Source organism: Lactuca sativa, chromosome 1 (assembly GCF_002870075.4).
Source record: "Lactuca sativa cultivar Salinas chromosome 1, Lsat_Salinas_v11, whole genome shotgun sequence".
Classification (NCBI taxonomy): domain Eukaryota; kingdom Viridiplantae; phylum Streptophyta; class Magnoliopsida; order Asterales; family Asteraceae; genus Lactuca; species Lactuca sativa.
Window position 1 is genome coordinate 65,543,193 of NC_056623.2, and position 18,550 is coordinate 65,561,742.

At 31.1% G+C, this 18,550-nt stretch overlaps 1 protein-coding gene across 2 annotated transcripts; it reads right to left on the reverse strand.

The window, feature by feature from the left end:
- Nucleotides 1–14,153: 14,153 nt before the first annotated feature.
- On the reverse strand, nt 14,154–17,265 carry LOC111893035 (OVARIAN TUMOR DOMAIN-containing deubiquitinating enzyme 12). Of its 2 annotated transcripts, none has more exons than XM_023889107.3 (11): nt 17,012–17,265; nt 16,028–16,430; nt 15,777–15,949; nt 15,616–15,689; nt 15,475–15,529; nt 15,301–15,375; nt 15,109–15,182; nt 14,978–15,026; nt 14,808–14,892; nt 14,647–14,703; nt 14,154–14,549 (listed from the first exon to the last, which is right to left on the reverse strand). In XM_023889107.3, exons 2-11 carry the CDS (start codon nt 16,350–16,352, stop codon nt 14,473–14,475), a joined length of 1,044 nt encoding a protein of 347 aa, XP_023744875.1. In that variant the 5' UTR covers nt 16,353–16,430; nt 17,012–17,265; the 3' UTR covers nt 14,154–14,472. The 2 variants fall into 2 exon arrangements, with proteins under 2 accessions (XP_023744875.1, XP_042757114.1); XM_042901180.2 differs by lacking the exon at nt 17,012–17,265 and adding an exon at nt 16,784–16,936.
- Between the last annotated feature and the right edge of the window lie 1,285 nt (nt 17,266–18,550).

Genomic DNA, 18,550 nt, shown 5'->3' on the forward strand with positions numbered 1-18,550 from the left:
CCAAACCAAAACTTTAGCAAGCACCATCTTCACATCCAAACACTTGAAAAAAAGATGATCGGTGGATTTCATACCAACATCACAATTAGGGTATAAAATAGAATGAATGCCCAAACCTTTTAGGGACAAATTCTCTTTCGTAGTTAAACAATCCATGAACATTTTCTAACAAAAAACATTCACTTTAGTTAGCATCAATTTGACATATCTAGTAGCATTAGAAACCGTATCCAGAGTAATCAAATCCACCAGAGATTTCAGAAGGAACAAAATGTCTCATTTCCAAAAGTTTTTCCAAATTTCGCATTACAAATCTTATGAACTTTTGATAGGATATTCAAATGACGGTTGAGAAGAGTATGAATTGAATGAAAATATTTGTGGAGCCATAGTAGGATAATAGAAACTAGTGGGTGAATGAATTGGTTGATCAGATGACGGTCGATAACATGGTGGTGATGGAAGGTTTAGTGATGGAGTGTTTGGTGATTAAGTGTTTGGAGGTGGAAGGTTTAGTGATGGAAGGATTGCAAATTTTTTTTTGTTTTTTCTTAGGGCTTTGTTTTAGGTAGATGAAGACATTTTTTTTGTAAATTGAGAGTATTTGTAAGACAGGTAATGATATTTTGTGTGTGTGAAATGTTGAAAGTGTAGTTTAGTTTATAATGGTTGAATTATAGTTTAAATTTTTGAATTTTAGAGGTAAAAAAGTTTTTTTTTAATTAAATGAAGTTAGGTATGAAAATTAAATGAATTTAAGTTTGAATGGTCAAGACACAAACACATCTTCTCTAATCACAACCAAGTTTTTCTTTCTCTCTCCTCTTGCTACGTCTGCAACGATCTTTCGTTGATAGGTCCCCTAACGAGTGTTACGGGGTGGTGTTCCTTGTCCTAACGAGCAGCTCGGCGAGTCCACTCCTCGTAGCCTTACTGATCTTCTTAACATTTCTTTAGCGAATCGTATTGCTACTGGGCTGATCCTACTAGATTCAGTCCAAAGTGGTCCTACAACTGATACACACAAGGTTTGGTATTCAATCATAGATTTGGTCTAAAAATACACGACACATCTTGGTTCGGAACCAATCAAGCACATTCTTGTTGTTTGGTTTATTAATCATCACAACATAAAAATGAGTAAAAAATAAGTTAGTTTATTAGTTACCTATAATGCAAAAACATGTTTGTTGGAAATAAATCTATGTATTTAACAAATAATCAACATGGGTGTCACGTTGATTTTGAGGGTCAGTGCAAAAAATAAAAGTGGGCTCCTAAATATAAATTTGATATGTATATATAAGCAAAATTTGTTCATAGGATGATAACTTGACAAATGTTATGAAGACAAGAGAAAAAATGATAATACAATTGTTAAATGAATCGTGAGATTCTGATAACATTATTTAGTTATTTAGAATATGTTTGTTAGTGTGTTACATTCGTTAATCAATGATAACAATCAGAATATAAAATGAGGTGCCATCACATTTAGAAATTAGGAATAGTAAAATACTTAGTTGTATAATTTCAAATAACAATAAAAAAGTAGAGCGAGAGTGCAATATAAACGAGAGATGGAGTATAGTGGAATCAGAAAACCAAGAAACAAAAAAATGTCATTTGAGCTTTGCAGTTGTGTGGCATCCCCATTTTTACGGCCAGAAAAGACCGATTTTGTTTATGCTTTGTTTAAAAATTAGAGTACCTCTTTTAATAAAAATGTTGCGGAATTTGTTCCCAGTAAAACATGATAAATATGTTATCAAGGCATTTCTGAAGAAAAATATTTTTATTCATTTTAAAACATTTGGGATGTCATCGTCAATACAGAAACATAAGCATAAACAAAACTTACATTCATTATCACTAGTGATTTATATCTCCTAAATCTCTCAGTGTAATGTGACTTCATATCAACACCCGTGATATAAATAAACTGAGTGGGTCAGGTTGGGAAATCTGGTGAGTACATAGGGTTTTCAACCCACAATAATATAATTATTATGTTTAAACATCAAACAATCAATCCAATTATCCATCCCTATTATCTTCCTTACTTTTAAGGGTCTACCCTAAGAGTCATCTATCCTGCATTCGTTCATTTCGAAGTCCCTTGCTTCCAGGGTTTATAAGACAGGCGCTAATTCCATAGCTGCCAATACACTAAATCCATAGCTGCTAAAGTTCATTCATCAGGTACTAAATCCATAGCTACAATGTAGGTACTAAGTCCATAGCTACCAACGTTTATCTAACAGGCACTAAGTCCATAGCTGCCAGGTACTAAGTCCATAGCTACCATCACCTAACAGGTACTAAGTCCATAGCCACCCGTGTTTACCTAATAGGTACTAAGTCCATAACTTCCAGTGTTTGTCCAATAGGCACTAAGTCCATAGCTGCCGATGTTATTTATTAGGCACTAAGTCTATAGCTGTCAATGTTTACTCACATCATCTTTTATCTCTCATTATTCATCTACCCATGTCATACCCAACAAATTTGTAGATATAAAATACATATACAGTTTAAATCATTTAAAACATGTATAAAATCGTTCATCCAACATAGATAGCAAGTATACAGATAATATGCACACGTAACACGTAGTTTATATAAAATGCTTCATATCTATGTGTAAGATGAAAGTTATTATGAACTCACCGGGTAAGGTGGTGAGTCAGCACTCGGACAGCACTTCGTTACTCTTAAAACAATTATCCCTTGACGAAACCTAGTATCATTACCACTAGAGTTTAGTCTAACATTTAACGACACTAATTAATAGTCTAGTTATTATTACTATTATATAAGTGTTGAACAATACTTATATAACCCATAATAATAGCCCAAATACTCCTTAGAAGGCCCTAATAACATTACTATATTGAAACATAAGTTATACTAAAGATAGGGTAGGCATAGCTCACTTACAGCGGGTTTTCTCGAAAACCGGGCTCTGCCGAAGCAGAGTTTCTGAGCCGATGGCTCTTCTTTTCGGATCCATCAGGCGCTCCGGGGCTTCCGTCTCGTGCTAGGGAGTTACCCTAGGCTTTGGGGGGTTAGGGAGGCTGAGAGAGATAGAGAGTTTAGAGAGAGAAAGAAGTGGGGAAAGGTGTGGGAAATGGAGGAACCTGACACCTCTATTTATAGGCTGAATTCCTGATGGACTCGCCAAGTCGGTGCCACGTGTCATCACCTGATGGCTTTTCTTGGGGAGAAAGCCTTGGTCCATATTCAGCCACGTCACCCTTTTTGCAGCAGCACCCTGCCGACTTCTAAATCCTGTAACTTTCGCATATGAGCTCCGTTTTCGGCTAATTCTTGACCGATCTTAAATTTAACAGTATGAGGAGATTAGACTGTTAAATGACCACGAAGAATTCATAACTCCTTCATACGGACTCCGTTATCGTCTGTCTTTTTACTGTTGAGTTCCTATTAATGAAATATTCAACTCTCATTAAGTTTGCATAAGCCAAAAACCGCTCGAACTAAAATTCGAGTTTCGGGTCGTGCACTGCTATGCCAAATCTTAGAAAAATCATAACTTCCTCATACGAAGTCAGATTTAGGCGTTGTTTTTTTTTGTATGTTCTTGGTTTAACATATACTACAACTTTTGTTTAGATCACTAAGGCTAAAAAGTCTTCCATCGTAAATTCACTATTTACGTCTCCCGGTGTTGTGCCGGTTTTGCCGAAAAACTTCGACGGGCCATAACTTCTTCGTTATAGCTCAGATTTCGGCGTTCTTTATATGTACGGAACCCTTGAGACATATTCTACAACTTGGTTAAGATTATTTAATCTAAAATATTTTTTCAAAAAGTCATTTTCGACCTCTATTATCTCTAAATTGACTAGCCCAGATCTAGAGGCGTTACGGTTGATACAAATTTGGAAGTTTGGAATTGGAACAAAATGTAAGCTCTTGTTTACTGTAAATTTACATTACCCTAAATTTAATTTTTAACTTTAAGCCCAATTTTTCAAAACTTGAGTTGCTGGTACTTTTAATTGTAGCGTTAGCTATTGGAATTGAAAAATACATGGACTTTTATCTTTTCGATTATTGGATTGTCGATTGCTAAACTGTGAACATAATCATATGTAAAATTGGGTCTCCTCCACGACATGTGCCCCGTGCTCTCACCCACCTCACGCACCTCAAAGACGCCCATGATAATCAACCAAACTTTTATTTATCACTTTATGTATATTTTTTGTTTATTTACTAAAATAAAAAGAAAATCAAACCAAATAACTTATCATAAATTTGTGAATACAATTATATATAACATAAAATTGTTATATACTTTAGAATAAGGATGAGATATAAAATCGGAAAACCAGACCAGAGAACCGATATAACCGGAATATGTTATACCTGGGTTTTGGGTCTAAATATTTGTCTTATCTGAGTTTCAGGTATGAATCCAACGGGTCCAAGTATTCCAGGTTTTAGAACTGAATTTCAAAGAGGGAACCAAAACCGGGTATTTCGGGTTTTAGAACCGGATGTTAAATAGAGAACCGAACCGAGTTAATGTTTTTCAACTTTAATCATGTTTTTTAGTAATTGTTTTTGGATATATTCATTTATTTTAGAGATGATACTTTTCACATATTGTCTTCACGTCATAACATATATTAAATTCAAACCGGTTTCATATCCACTAATTCTTTCAAAACATGCAAAACATGGATATATTAATTGGTATCGATCTGAATACATAAGTTATATTAAGTCTTATATAATTAATTATATTATGAATCCAAAATGTTGTATTTTTTTTTTGCTCCATAAGTTCAAGCAAATCAAACGCAATGGATTAAACGTAGCGGATAAAACATGTTACATTACTTTTTTGCTAAATACAACATTATATATGAAAATTGAAAACCATTACTGAATGAACACTTTGAGTAAAACAAATCGTCAAATTTAAGGATTTCCGGTTCCAAACTTCCGGGTTTCAAGTTCCATTTCCGGTTTTCCGGGTCTGATACACGAATCCGGTTCCAATTTTCAATTTTCGGTCCCAACCGGTTTCATATCCACTTTACCCTGTCCGATACCTGGAACCGAACCAGAACTGATTCCTATATACCGGTCCGGTTCTCGAGTCTTATAATCCGGTCCCTAGTTTTTTCGGGTCCGGGTCCAACAGTCCGGGTTTGGACCCACTTTCATCTCTACTTTGGAACATCTAACCTAATAAATAAGAATGATTGTGTCACATGTTATTTTCTCATTCAATTGACCACATGTCATTTTGTCATAATTTTAAGATATATTTATTTTCCACTTTTCATTAATTCATTTTTCATTTCCAATATATCATTAATTTGATTTTCATAAATTAAACCTGTCATAATAACTATTAATTTTAAATTTCAATTTCAATTTCAAATAAATTTACAGTTTAAACCTTTATTTTTAATATTTTGTTATAAATTCCCCTTTTAGTACACAAATCTGATAGCTAAACACATAATTTTAATTTATTTATTTTTTGCATGTTTTTTTTTCTTATAATTTTCAATTATTTCAAATTTCAAATTCAAATAAACTATCCATTTAATCGTTTCTATTTAACATTTTTTTTAATCAATTCGTATAATATATCTCACACTAGTTTGTTAATATGGTTAAATTTTTAAAAACTTAGAAAACTTATTGACATATGATATCTATGAATAATCGACTTGGAAGAAATTTTTTCCCTACTATAATATAAAAACTCATAATTTCGATTTCATTTCAATTTTAATTAATTAATACATATACTGCCTTAAGAGTTTAAAAAGGTAATGTGTTTGCAAGTAATGATTACATCATGCATGCGAAATGACAAAAACAAAATGTAGCTGAGATCACTAGTGCGATCAATAAAATCATCTAAACAAATTTATAAAAACTTCATCCGAGTTCATAACTTCATACTTTTTCTCTCTCGGATAAAAATGGACGATTCACCTCGTTTCGATCCATCGTTCCAATGGGAACCATCCTCTCCAATTCCAAACTTTCAACCACCGATTTTATCATCATCCTCGTTATTATCACCACCACCCTTCGTCGCGAACCACCCCTTTACACCACCAAAATCAGCCATAACCACTTTCTTTGCTCCTTCACATATGTCGCCACCTCCTCCACCACCACCACATTCAACCATAACCACCTTTTCTGCTCCTTTAAAGATGCCGCAACCACCATTAGAAATGTCAACTTTCTTTGCTCCCTTACGACCATCACCACAACCATCAATCATTACCACCACCTTCGCTCCTTCACAAAGGTACGCACCACCGCCGACAACCACCTTCTTTGCTCCTTCGAAAACGTCGACACCACCACTCTCCACCACCGACTCTCAACGTCTTGTTGCACCATCATCCGTCCAACCCGCCCAAACACTACCACCACCATCACCTCCGACTACTACGACCAAAACCACCACCAGGAAAAGGAGCCGGAAGTTCAAAGACAGGAAGATTGACGACCGTGGGCTGCGTATCAGGTTGCCGGCACCCTGTGCCGCAAGATTATTCAAGCTTACAAATGAGTTGCACTTTAAAACTCATGGACAAACCGTACGATGGCTTCTCCAGCAATCTGAAAACGCCATCATAGCTGCTACGGGTACCGGCACTTTTCCCGCCGGCTTCTCTAGCATTAGCGAATCCATTACCAAAAACCACCACCAAACACCGATCTCGGGCCCAGTCATGATGAATAGCACCGGCTACATCCCTCAAAGTGTATCGCCAAACATTATCATGCGGCAAGCACAACTGCAGCAGGTGGTTACCGAGGTCGAACCATTAGCAACGACGGTGAATTACGGCTACCCTCAGATGCCGTATAACTATGGCTGATAAATGCGATCCAATAGGCAGATAAAGACAACTTTTTTTTTTTTGCATGGGGAGAGAAAATTAGATGAATAAGATGGAATAAAGATATTTTTGTCATTTTCTATAAGATGTTGACTAAAGTCATGCAATCCTTGACAAAATTAGATGAATAAGATAGAATAAAGACTTTTTTTTTTTTTTTTTTTTTTTTTTTTTTTGTCATTTTCTATATATCGTTAATGGAAATCTATTTTAACATGTGTATGTGTAGATTTATGATGCCGTTCAAAAATAAAAATAAAAAAGATACATAAATACATGAAATATTTATGTATATACATGTATATAACTATCCTAATAAATAATAATGATTTTGTCATATGTCATTTTCTCATTTAATTTGCCATATGTCATTTTGTCATAATTTAAAGATATATTTATTTTCCACTTGTCATTTATTTCATTTTCCATTTCTAATATATTATTAACTAGTTTATAACCCGTGGGAACCACGGTTAAAAATTAATTAATCTTTCTAAGTAAAAACTCAAAACTATTAATTAATAATTTTAAATAACTTATTAATTAAAAGATATTTTTTTATTTATATATAAAATTATAATCGTTGATTCAAATAAATACGTAAAATATATAATCTTATAATTTGTATAAATTTTATTTTATTATAATTTGTATAAATTTTATTTTATTTTATTCTAATATTATTAATTTAATGTAATTAAATTGTGATTTAAAATTTAGAAATTTGAAATTTGAAATGGAGAATTAATAGATTGACAAGTATCATGATATTAATTACAACTGTCAATAGATTGACAAGTGTCATTATATTAATTACAATGCCTATGGTGACACATGATAAAAGAACTACTCTTTTATTAGTATAGCGATTAGTTTCCATAAATTAAACCTACCATAATGATATTAATTTTAAATTTTAAATTTTAAATTTCAATTTTAATTTCAAATAAATTTACAGTTTAAACCTTTGTGTTTAACATTTTGTTATAATTAACATGTTTAGTATACGGGTATACATGTCTGATAACTAAACAATAATTTTAATTTATTTATTTTTTGCATGTTTTTTTCTCATAATTTTATTTATTTCAAATTTCAAATTCAAATAAACTTCTCATTTAATCGTTTCTATTTAACATTTTGTTTTAATCAACTCGTATAATATACGGGTTTCACAACTAGTAAGTTATATATGTAGCCTAAGATTTGTTAGTATACTTGCATTGTATGTATACTGAAGTTCCTTGATTGATAAATGAGATACACAAGAGAATATATATATATATATATATATATATATATATATATATATATATATATATATATATATAGAGTCAAGATCAAATAAGAAGGAAATTTTTGGTAGGAAGGTAAGAAGTTTTTTTTCTACATATTTTTTTCGCGAACAAACAAAATGAATCATTAGATGATTCATTTGTAAGATGATTCAAAAGAAAAAATTCTCAAAAAAACATCTTGATGATTCATTTATACAATGATTTTGTTATTATTCACTAAAATTGTCACAAAAGTGAATTTTTTCTTAATTTACTTAAAAATGAATCATAAAGATGTTTTTTTGGGAATTTTTTCTTGTGAATCATCTTACAAATGAATCATCTAGTGATTTGTTTCTTTTGTTCCTCAAAAAAATATGTAGAAAAAAAACTTCTTACCTTCCTACCAAAAAAAATTTTCTTACCGGATCTATATCCTATATATATATATATATATATATATATATATATATATATATATATATATATATATATATATATATATATATATATATATATATATATATATATATATATATAGGGTTAGATTAATGTGAGACGGCCTAATTTTGTGAGACCGTGAGACGCAATCCTAGCCACTCATTTAATAGATAAAACAAAAACATTTTTAAAATGCAAAATAATTGAAAATTTTTGAATTTTTTTTAATATTATTTTCGGAATATATATTTTCCAAAAAAAAGTAAAAAAATACAAAAAATTAAATTAAATTAAATACAAAAAAATACATTTTTTTTACATATTTTAATAGAATATTTAGAATATTCTACATATTTGGCAAATCTAATAGAATATTCTAAACATTCTAAAAATCATATTAGAAATGTACAATTTAATATTATTCTATTAGAATATTTCACGTATTTTAAAAAAAACGGTAATTTTTTAAGGTAAATAAAGTTCCAAAAATAATAATTAAAAAAAGAATTTTTGGATTTTTCCTTTTATTTTGCATTTTAAAATTATTTTTAGATTTGGTCTCACGGCCTCACAAAATTAGCATGGTTTCAAATAAACCTGAACACACACACACACACACACACATATATATATATATATATATATATATATATATATATATATATATATATATATAACCACAAGTAACACGAATGGGCCTAAACTAGTGGTTACAACATGGGTGAACGATATAAACTCCCTTTGATGTCATTTATAACCATGAGAAATATGTTAAACTTATGTTAAACTCCCTTATGCTAAGTTTCTTGACCATTGCTCACATTATCTTTGAGCTTCCAAGATGATTTCTTTTTCTTTTTCTTCCTTTAAGAACACCAAAAATACACTCTCAAACTTAAAAGGCTCACACAAAGGATTAAGGTTTGCTAGGGACGAATTAGGAGATGGAGGCTAATGAGGGAAAGGTCTTGAGAAGTTAATGATGCTTAAATAGTGTTCAAGCCCTAAAACTTAGTGTTTACATTTTTGCCACGTGCACTGCGTACCAAAGAGTACGCCCAACATACGCACAAAAGTCATGCGATTTCATTAAGTGGACAATGGTTCCAATTTTGCAAAAAATCAAATACTTAGGATTAGAAATGGAAAATTCATGGATCAAGATATTACAGATTGATGTTCTATACATACCTCACTTAAATACAATAGCTAACTACCTTGTATGTGGATCTTGTATAATGATCATATTATCCTAGCTATAACAGTGTGCTTGCATAATGTTTGGAATATGTTCATTTTTTTATGGGTAAAGCTCGGCATAAGTGCCTCATTTAATTGGGCATTCCCTTAATGATGATGTGAGATAGTTCTCACTCAAGGACGTGTAAGTATTAGACATGAGATGACTTGGGATAGGTTGGAAGCACATTTCATTGCATTTATTCATATCATGACTTAAATGGTGATTACTTTTCAAATCCTCAAAATGTTTAAATAATAATGAAAGAATAATGACTTATGATGATGACTCAAAGAATTACCATGATGACTTAAATACTTATGATAATTATTCAAATGGCTAATAGTGATGACTAAAGACTCATGGCTAAGAAATTATGATGATTGCACCTATATTATTAATAATGATGAAGACCTTATGATGATTACACAAATGATTAATAAATAGGATTAGGATTTAAGGATTTAAGAGCTTTTTAATGACTTAATGAATGTTTCTAAATGACTTTAAAAGATTTTTGGGGATTCTCATTGGCTAAAGGAATGTACCAATCATTTGACTTAAAAGTTGATGAATCCCGATGTTACTTACTTGGCATTCTAATTCCTAACGTACATACTTTGGCATGTATTTAGATAAGAGTAGTGAATGGAGATCATAGACCAGGATTTGGATTTAAGAAGGCCACAATTGATATAGTGGTTTATTTTGAGCAATTGTTGGGTTTTATTTAATTTTTTTTTACCAAAAACGCTAAAAATAACAACAAAAGTCTAGAATTAGAATAAACTTAAAACTACTTTTAACCCACCAATGATCATTTTGCAATCAATGAAAGATTAAAACAACCATAAAAATAAAAATGTTACAAACTTTGAAGACTTTGATTCTCATGGGAGATGGAAGTTGATGAAGTGATGCATGAAGCTCCAATGAAGAAGCTCTCTACAAGTGTCCACCAAGCAAGGATAAACCACTTCAAAATGCTAGTAATCACTTGTATATATATATGTTGTTCTGAAGTATTAAAGTTTATACGAAATAAACCTTAAAGAGAAGAAACATATAAGCACTTAATTCATGCACCAAATTTCAAGAAAGAAGAGAGGGAAATAATGCTATAAAATTAGAATTTTTAGCATCCCCGTATAAAGAGAAAAGAATAGAGAAAACTTGTAAAAAACTAGCTAGGTTGTGCTCTAAGACCTTCTTTACATACTAACACAAATGTACCAAGTCAAATAAGTCATTTAATGAAAGTATGGAACCAAGTTACAAGCATCGCATGGAAGAAAACAAGACAACACTCAAACTCTTCCTTACATGAAGAAGTTATGGTTTTGGCATCAAAGTCAAAACCAAAGTGTGTGTCATACTCCATCTTCCTAACTAGTATGTAGTTACATGTCTAACTAAGTGGTTTAGTCAAAGTGTACAAAAAGTTGTACATAACATATATATATTCATACTTTCTGAATATTTGTTCTCTTTTGTTATTATTTCCTAGAAACAATAATTCTTAATATGTTGGTAAAATATTATTTTAATAAAATAATGATTTTCCAATTAAATACAAGTGTTGATAATAGCTATTAGTAATCAAATTACTCTCATAAATAATCAATTAGTAGTAAGTTCAACTTGCTATAAGGTGTGACCCTATAAGATCATGTTATTAGCAAATATCATTTTATAATGACTCATGAGCATAAAGATATTTCACTTGTGTAATGATATTATGATTGATTGAACCTCCTATTATTAATCTTTTAGAACTATTAAGTTTTGAATTAAAGACTATGAGACCGTACTTCCACAAATGATTTTTTAAAAGTGAATTAAGTGGTTTTAGCTAGTTTAATCATTTAATTAAAAAATGGATGTTTCACAAATACACCTACAACCCTAGAAAAGAAATAACATAATTTCAATGACACTCGTATGATAGTGTATGAATAACAAATTAACCATATCTCAAAATAAAGGATGCCAACGTACCTACAACCTAAAAGAATCAAGAAATCCAAAGTAACCCTGGAGGTAAGCCATCTTCCAAGTCGAATAAGTATATGTACAAAACTAAAAATATCACAAATGCCACACCAAGCTTTGACATGTCTATCGCCTGGATAACACTTGTACTATGTCCTAAAATGGAATAAGAAAAAAAATATACACCTTATGAGCCTAGAGTCATCAAATCTCAGACCAAGCTTGAATATTGAAACGTCTCTCCCATAATGTTTCGGCTTAAATGTATTTCTACCAAATGCTTTACATCCAAATGCCTTTTGGTACCAAATGTTTAAACGTAATTGGATTATCTATAATCAGTTATGCATAACCACCTAGATGAACATTCTTTAGTGATAACAAGACTTTTCAACCTGAAACATAAAATATTTCCAAAATATGGACATGTTTTTGTTCTCAAACCGAGTGACCAACACTACAATGATGAATTCCATGTGTTAAGGCATATGTAGATTCATGATTATAGGTTCAAATCACACATAATCTAAAACACATTCAAATAAGAACCTATAATACTTGAGTTTCCTACAAGCACTTCAAAAATACATATCACAGTATAGCAGTTGTATCCTAATATATGTACATATGTTATCTCTCATATGATCAAATTATATATCTTTGTCTAAAAGTTGGATTTTGATGGTATTAAAAACATTTCTACCTTTGAAAATCTTGAAAATTCTAATTTTAAATAGGCCCTAAAGTGTTATATGTAGTGACAGAAATTAAAGGAAAACTCGATATTACAATTAGAACTAAACATACAACTGAAAACGAAGCAAAACAAGTAACAATATCATGAATACAAAATTTAAAGATTCCAACACTAGCATAGGACAAACATAACAACCTTTAATAGAATCACCCTTTCAAAAACTATCCTATACTTGATCCACTTCTTACATAACTTTAATCATGACACAAATTTCTTTCCAATAGTGAGAACATGAAGAACATCTTTAAGGAGCAATTTTTTTCCGAATGCAAGTTGCAATGCAACCATTCCCACATTAAGGACTTTCAAAGTACGATGATCTCCCATAATAATTGCATGCATGTTGGCAAATGTTGATTCCATATAGTCCTTAAAAAGAGCTTTCTCGATCCACACGTATGTAGTAACTCAAGAATCGTACCACTTGAGATGATACAACTTGCCATATGTAGTTCTTGTATCATTCCAATATTATAAATCATAACAATAATTTCAATAGTATCACCCACCATCAACCATGTTTGCACCTGACTTTCACAATGATTCTTTGTATTGAAATTTGAGTTGTGCTTGTTCCTAGAGCATTTTCAAAATTACTTAATGTGACCCATTGCACCATACTTGCTTTGTATCATTTTTTACAACAATTTTTTGTTTGTGTTTTAAGTGTCCTTATCCCCCTTGTGCTTCTTGTTCCTTGCCAAAGACTCGACATGATTCAAATTCGAAGTCAATGCATCATCCAAAGTCTTTTCTCAAGCGCGAGTTTCTTCCTCAATCCTTAGGTGAATCTGAAACATGTCAAGATTAAGATCTTCGGTAGTATGCATCAACCTCTTGCGTAATTATGCCAAGATAGAGGAAATTTTGAAATAAAGCCCCCCATAAGAAGCTTTTCAAGAATGTCAACATCCAATTCCTTAACCTAAAAACAACAACAATCCAATGACTTGATATCAAGAATGTCAACATCCAATTTCTTAACTTAGAAACAACAATCATTGATTTGATAAACGGTAGATCATTGATCTTTCATGGTATATTCATAGAAATTGAACACAACGAACTTATATGCACCTTGTTTGATAAACTTATATGTATTTTATTTGTTCTCAAGAGCGTCCCAAATTTATTTTGCAGATTGCGTGGAAGCATAGATGTTGTATAAGCAATCCCTAATAGTGGTGTGAATGTAGCCACAACACATTATATCATCGTGTGCCCTCTTGTGAATGTTTTCTTCATTGATTTCAAACAATCACTTGCCAATGAGGTTCCAAGACATCATAACCGATTAAGACCTTGAGCATAAGCTTCATCTTTTCACACCATCACATTAAACTTATATGGTCCATTCGGTCAAGTGTAATGGTGTCTTGACTGAAAATGCAAATGAATATTCCCATAGAATCCATTTATAAGTCATCAAGATGTAATTCCAATATTAGAAGTGGAATACTATCATAGAAACTTTTAACAAATATACAAAATGGACAATAAACAACAAATTACGGAGATTGTAATCATTGTCCTTAAAGAATGTTCCCATAGAATCGACCATTTTATTCAGCTAATGAGTCACATTTACTCCTAAACAACCATCTTTCTTTGACAACTATCTAGCTACAAAGTAAGCTTTATTAATGAGTGAATCTAAAATCAAGGCTCCATCAATCCATCACAACGCCATAAATAACCATGCCAATTCAAGAAAACAGAAGCATGCATGCTTATATCAGCATCATCACCTTTTAAAGAACCAAGAAACATTACTATACATGATGTAAAATGACAACTTATTTCCTATAGATTTCAAGAATAACCATTAACCACCCCTCATCACAAATCTTTTCAATCAAGATACGCTTGATGCCTGTGTTTAAAGTTCCACCACCTTTTCTTCTTTTTGTATTCCGGTGGTGGCAATTCTTTAAAATAATAAAAACAAAAACAAATTATTTCATCAATTCAAAATAAATAAATAAGTAAAAACTAATAAAAAGATTTTGAATAGTGCATACATACCTCCTTCAGGGTAGATTGAGTTGTAGTGCACCTCAGCCCAAAAGCTCAAGAAAATGACTACAATATAGTCAATATATAAAAAAGGTTATAACTTTAGTTATAAAAGTAACAAAAAGCAATTAATATAACTATAAATATAAAGATTTGAACATTGTCATTACCCCTTTTTGAATTCTGAACTTTTGGAAGAATCTCAATGGAACATGTATCTTTAAATGAGGTTAGAACAAAAATTTTGACCCCATACTGCATAAAGCGATATAAACATGAGAAAAGTTATGAAAAAAATATATATATTTTCATATTTTAATTCAAAAAAAAGTTAACTTACAGAATCTGCTGCTGCTTGCAAGGTGACATGATCTCCCCATTCTCCACTCCTATACTCATATAAATATATAAATATATAAATATATATATATATCTCATCAAAAATTGAAAAAAAAAATGAGAAGTATTTACTTGGAAATTCTTTTTAAGTAGTCACTATATGCCATGGGGACATATCCCTCATACATCTCTGGATGTGATTTAAGCTTCATATATTCAAATCATGTAATATTGTTATAAAACTAGAACCTTAAGAAACTGAATAATATAAAATTTGAATAAAAAAAGTAGACATGATTTAATATTCAAAAAAACAAAACTAACCTGATTAACCACTTGTCTTCTCACAAATTTATGATGCTCTGGTGAACGATAAAATTGGTCTGATAATGCCCGAAACTGTACAAGAAGCTCTGGTTATAGAAAATATAAAAGAGCTTTCAAAATTTTTTTAAGTTTTTAAAAATGATTGTTATGTTTAACATAATCAATGCTGACCTGGCAATTACCATCTCCTTGAACTTTTGACTCTACCAAGTTATATAACTGCAACCTGAAAGCAAACAAGATATATAATATAACAGTTTTAATAAAAATCAAATTTAGTAAATTTGATTTATGATATATTAATATGAACACCTGTCTAATAGTCTTTGATGATCAGAAGTAGCTTCATCAACTGAAGGTATGTCTCCATTAACTTTAGGGATATGCTGCATTCATGTAATAATAAAAGTAAAACAGATGTTATTATTCAAAATATAATTAAATATTAAATCTTTAATTTTTTTTAGACTTACAGGAACAGGGACAATTTCAGTCAATCTCTTGCCTACTTCACCATCAAGCTCAGATTCATCTGTTATTTCTAAATTGTATGAATATTCATCACCATCATAAGACCTATTTCCAGGACTTGAACAAGAACTTGAATGTCCCATTTCCTCTGTTTCCTGTAACCTAGATTCATCACCTGTAATCAAAACAGTTTTTCATAACTAATGTTGTGAAAAAATGGTGATTAGGTATTGGAATTTGAAGAGAAGATTACCATAATAGTAATTATCTGGTGATGGAGTATACCATTCTTGAGTATCGTTTGATGTTTGTAAATGTTCTTCTGGATTGGATAATTCATTTCCATCTGAAATTGAGAGATCTAATAGCTCTTGTTGAAGAGAGTGAGCTAGCATTTCATCGTTTTGGACATTGTTGAAATCATTCTCTTGATAACTGTTACCTCCATTGTTATACTGTTCATGACAGATGTTCACGTCGTGTTGATTGCTATCGCCGTAATAAGTGGAACTGAATATTTGGTCGACATCGAGGAAGTGGAGTCCCCATTTCACGACATCTGAATCTGGTTCGCACATATTTTATCAACAATTGAATGTATTCTCGCGCTTTCACAAATACGATCAGAGCTTTACGCTTTCAATCACTAATTCTTCCTGAAAATTAAAAATGGTGAATTGACGATGAGAAGAAAGTAATAAGCTACCTAGATGACCTAGAATTAATGTGTTTTGTTATAAGTGGGATGTTAATTAGCATCAGAAGGATGATTAGTGAAATACCCCTTCTCAACGAGTTCATAAACAGTTGTTCCAATTTTGGGACTCCATAACACTAATGTAAGACAAGTGCAAAATTTCAGATAGAGGGATCCCTTTCGAAATATTCATGTGTTTATCATAATCATATAACATCTCCAATCAAATTGTGGAATCTCAAAATGTTAGAATATAGAAGAAAAGCAAATACAACAAACAAAAACAAGCATCAATCGATTGAATACGCGTACCTATACGGAAGATGAAGTAAAAGTTATTCAAAACTTAAGCATTAAGATTTCTGAGCACGACCCATTCGAATTGGGAAAAGAAAAAAATCGATTTTTATCGTTGATCTTAATCTCAATTTCAGTAGCAAAAAAGGTTGCCAAAAATGAACATGATCCCAAATAATTCACAAAGTGATTCAGTACAATAATTTTATAAAGAAAAAACAAAATAAGTACAACTTCAATTACCATGGGTGTCAGACAAACATCTTCATTTCTGATTGAACTTCAGAACCCCAATCTAAATGCAATTCACCCACCAAGAATTAATAATATCAGTATGTTTATGTGTGTAGTTATTGAGAGAGACGATAATGGAAGACAGATGGAACGCGGGAGGAGATAACGATGAACGGAGGAAGAGGAAAAAGGAAGAGGAAGACGAAAGCGTGAAGGGGGACGAATGGTGGAGGTATATATACAGTTGCACGGCGTTAAAAGTCGAACACGTTTGTTTACACCTTACAATGGCCCTCGCTGACGGCGTGTATTTTGGTATTTTCTTAATTATTATTATTTTATTATTTTATTATTTTTTGTATTTTCAACAATTAAGTGCAAAGGACAAAATTCATATATATATACGGGAGAAAGTTGGGTTCAAATCATTTTCTGTGAGACAATAACGTTTATTATTATTTGTAGATCACGACATCACGTTTGATTTGTTGGGTGTAATTAATCCGTTTTTAGCCCATTAAGAGTATTGAATTGATTACAAATAACAAACCAATGACACACTTCAGACTAGGGGTGTGTATGGGACAGGTTGGTTCGGTTATTGGTCAAAACCGAACCATAACTATTATGAATGGTTAATGCATTTTGGTAGTCATTGGGTATGATTAATATTGATTATGGTTAATGGTTTTTTTCGGTTAATGGTTTCGGGTAATGGTTAATATTGGTTAACCATAATGTTCAAAATAATATAAATGCCGAAAATATATTGACATAAAAAATGAAAACATAATATAAAAAAGTCATCGACGCCAATGTTAGCAATCTAGCTTATAGTAATAAAAAACAATGTGTATCTATGATACTCAGAGTGAAATAATACATAGTCACATTAAAAATCAAAAACATTCGATAAAAATATAAAACTTTTAAAAAAATTGACATTAATAATTTCATATATTTATAATTAATATTAACATTAAAATAAAGTCAAACATTCATACACGTTTAATGCGATTAAATAAAAAAACTATAAAATAAAATAGCCAAACATTTATATTATGTGTTATTGGATTAAAAAAGTTTCAATCACTCATATACATTCAATGTGATTAAGTAAAAAAATCCTTCGAATAGGTCTATAAAGTCAAAACGATCTTTTATTAAGATTAACGGTGTGAAAAACATTCATTTAGGATTATGAGTGTAAAGATTAAACTAACTGTGAATAATGTTTGGAAAGTGTAGAATTAGCCGATTAAGAATTACAACATTAATGAATAATCTAACTATTGACATCATTGGAAGACTGTGTGTGTCTGTGTGATCAACCTTTGATGGTTTGATTGTTCGTTCGTCTCCTGATAAGTGAGGATTAATGAATTATATTTTGAAATTTTAATGGGTCTTAAATAAGTTTTACTATATTATTTGATAATTTATATATAATCTATAATTTTTTTATATTAAAATATAAAGTTAGCGGTTCGGTTAACCTATAAAACCATAACCGACCCGTTAGCTATCGGTTAACAAAAACTAGAAACT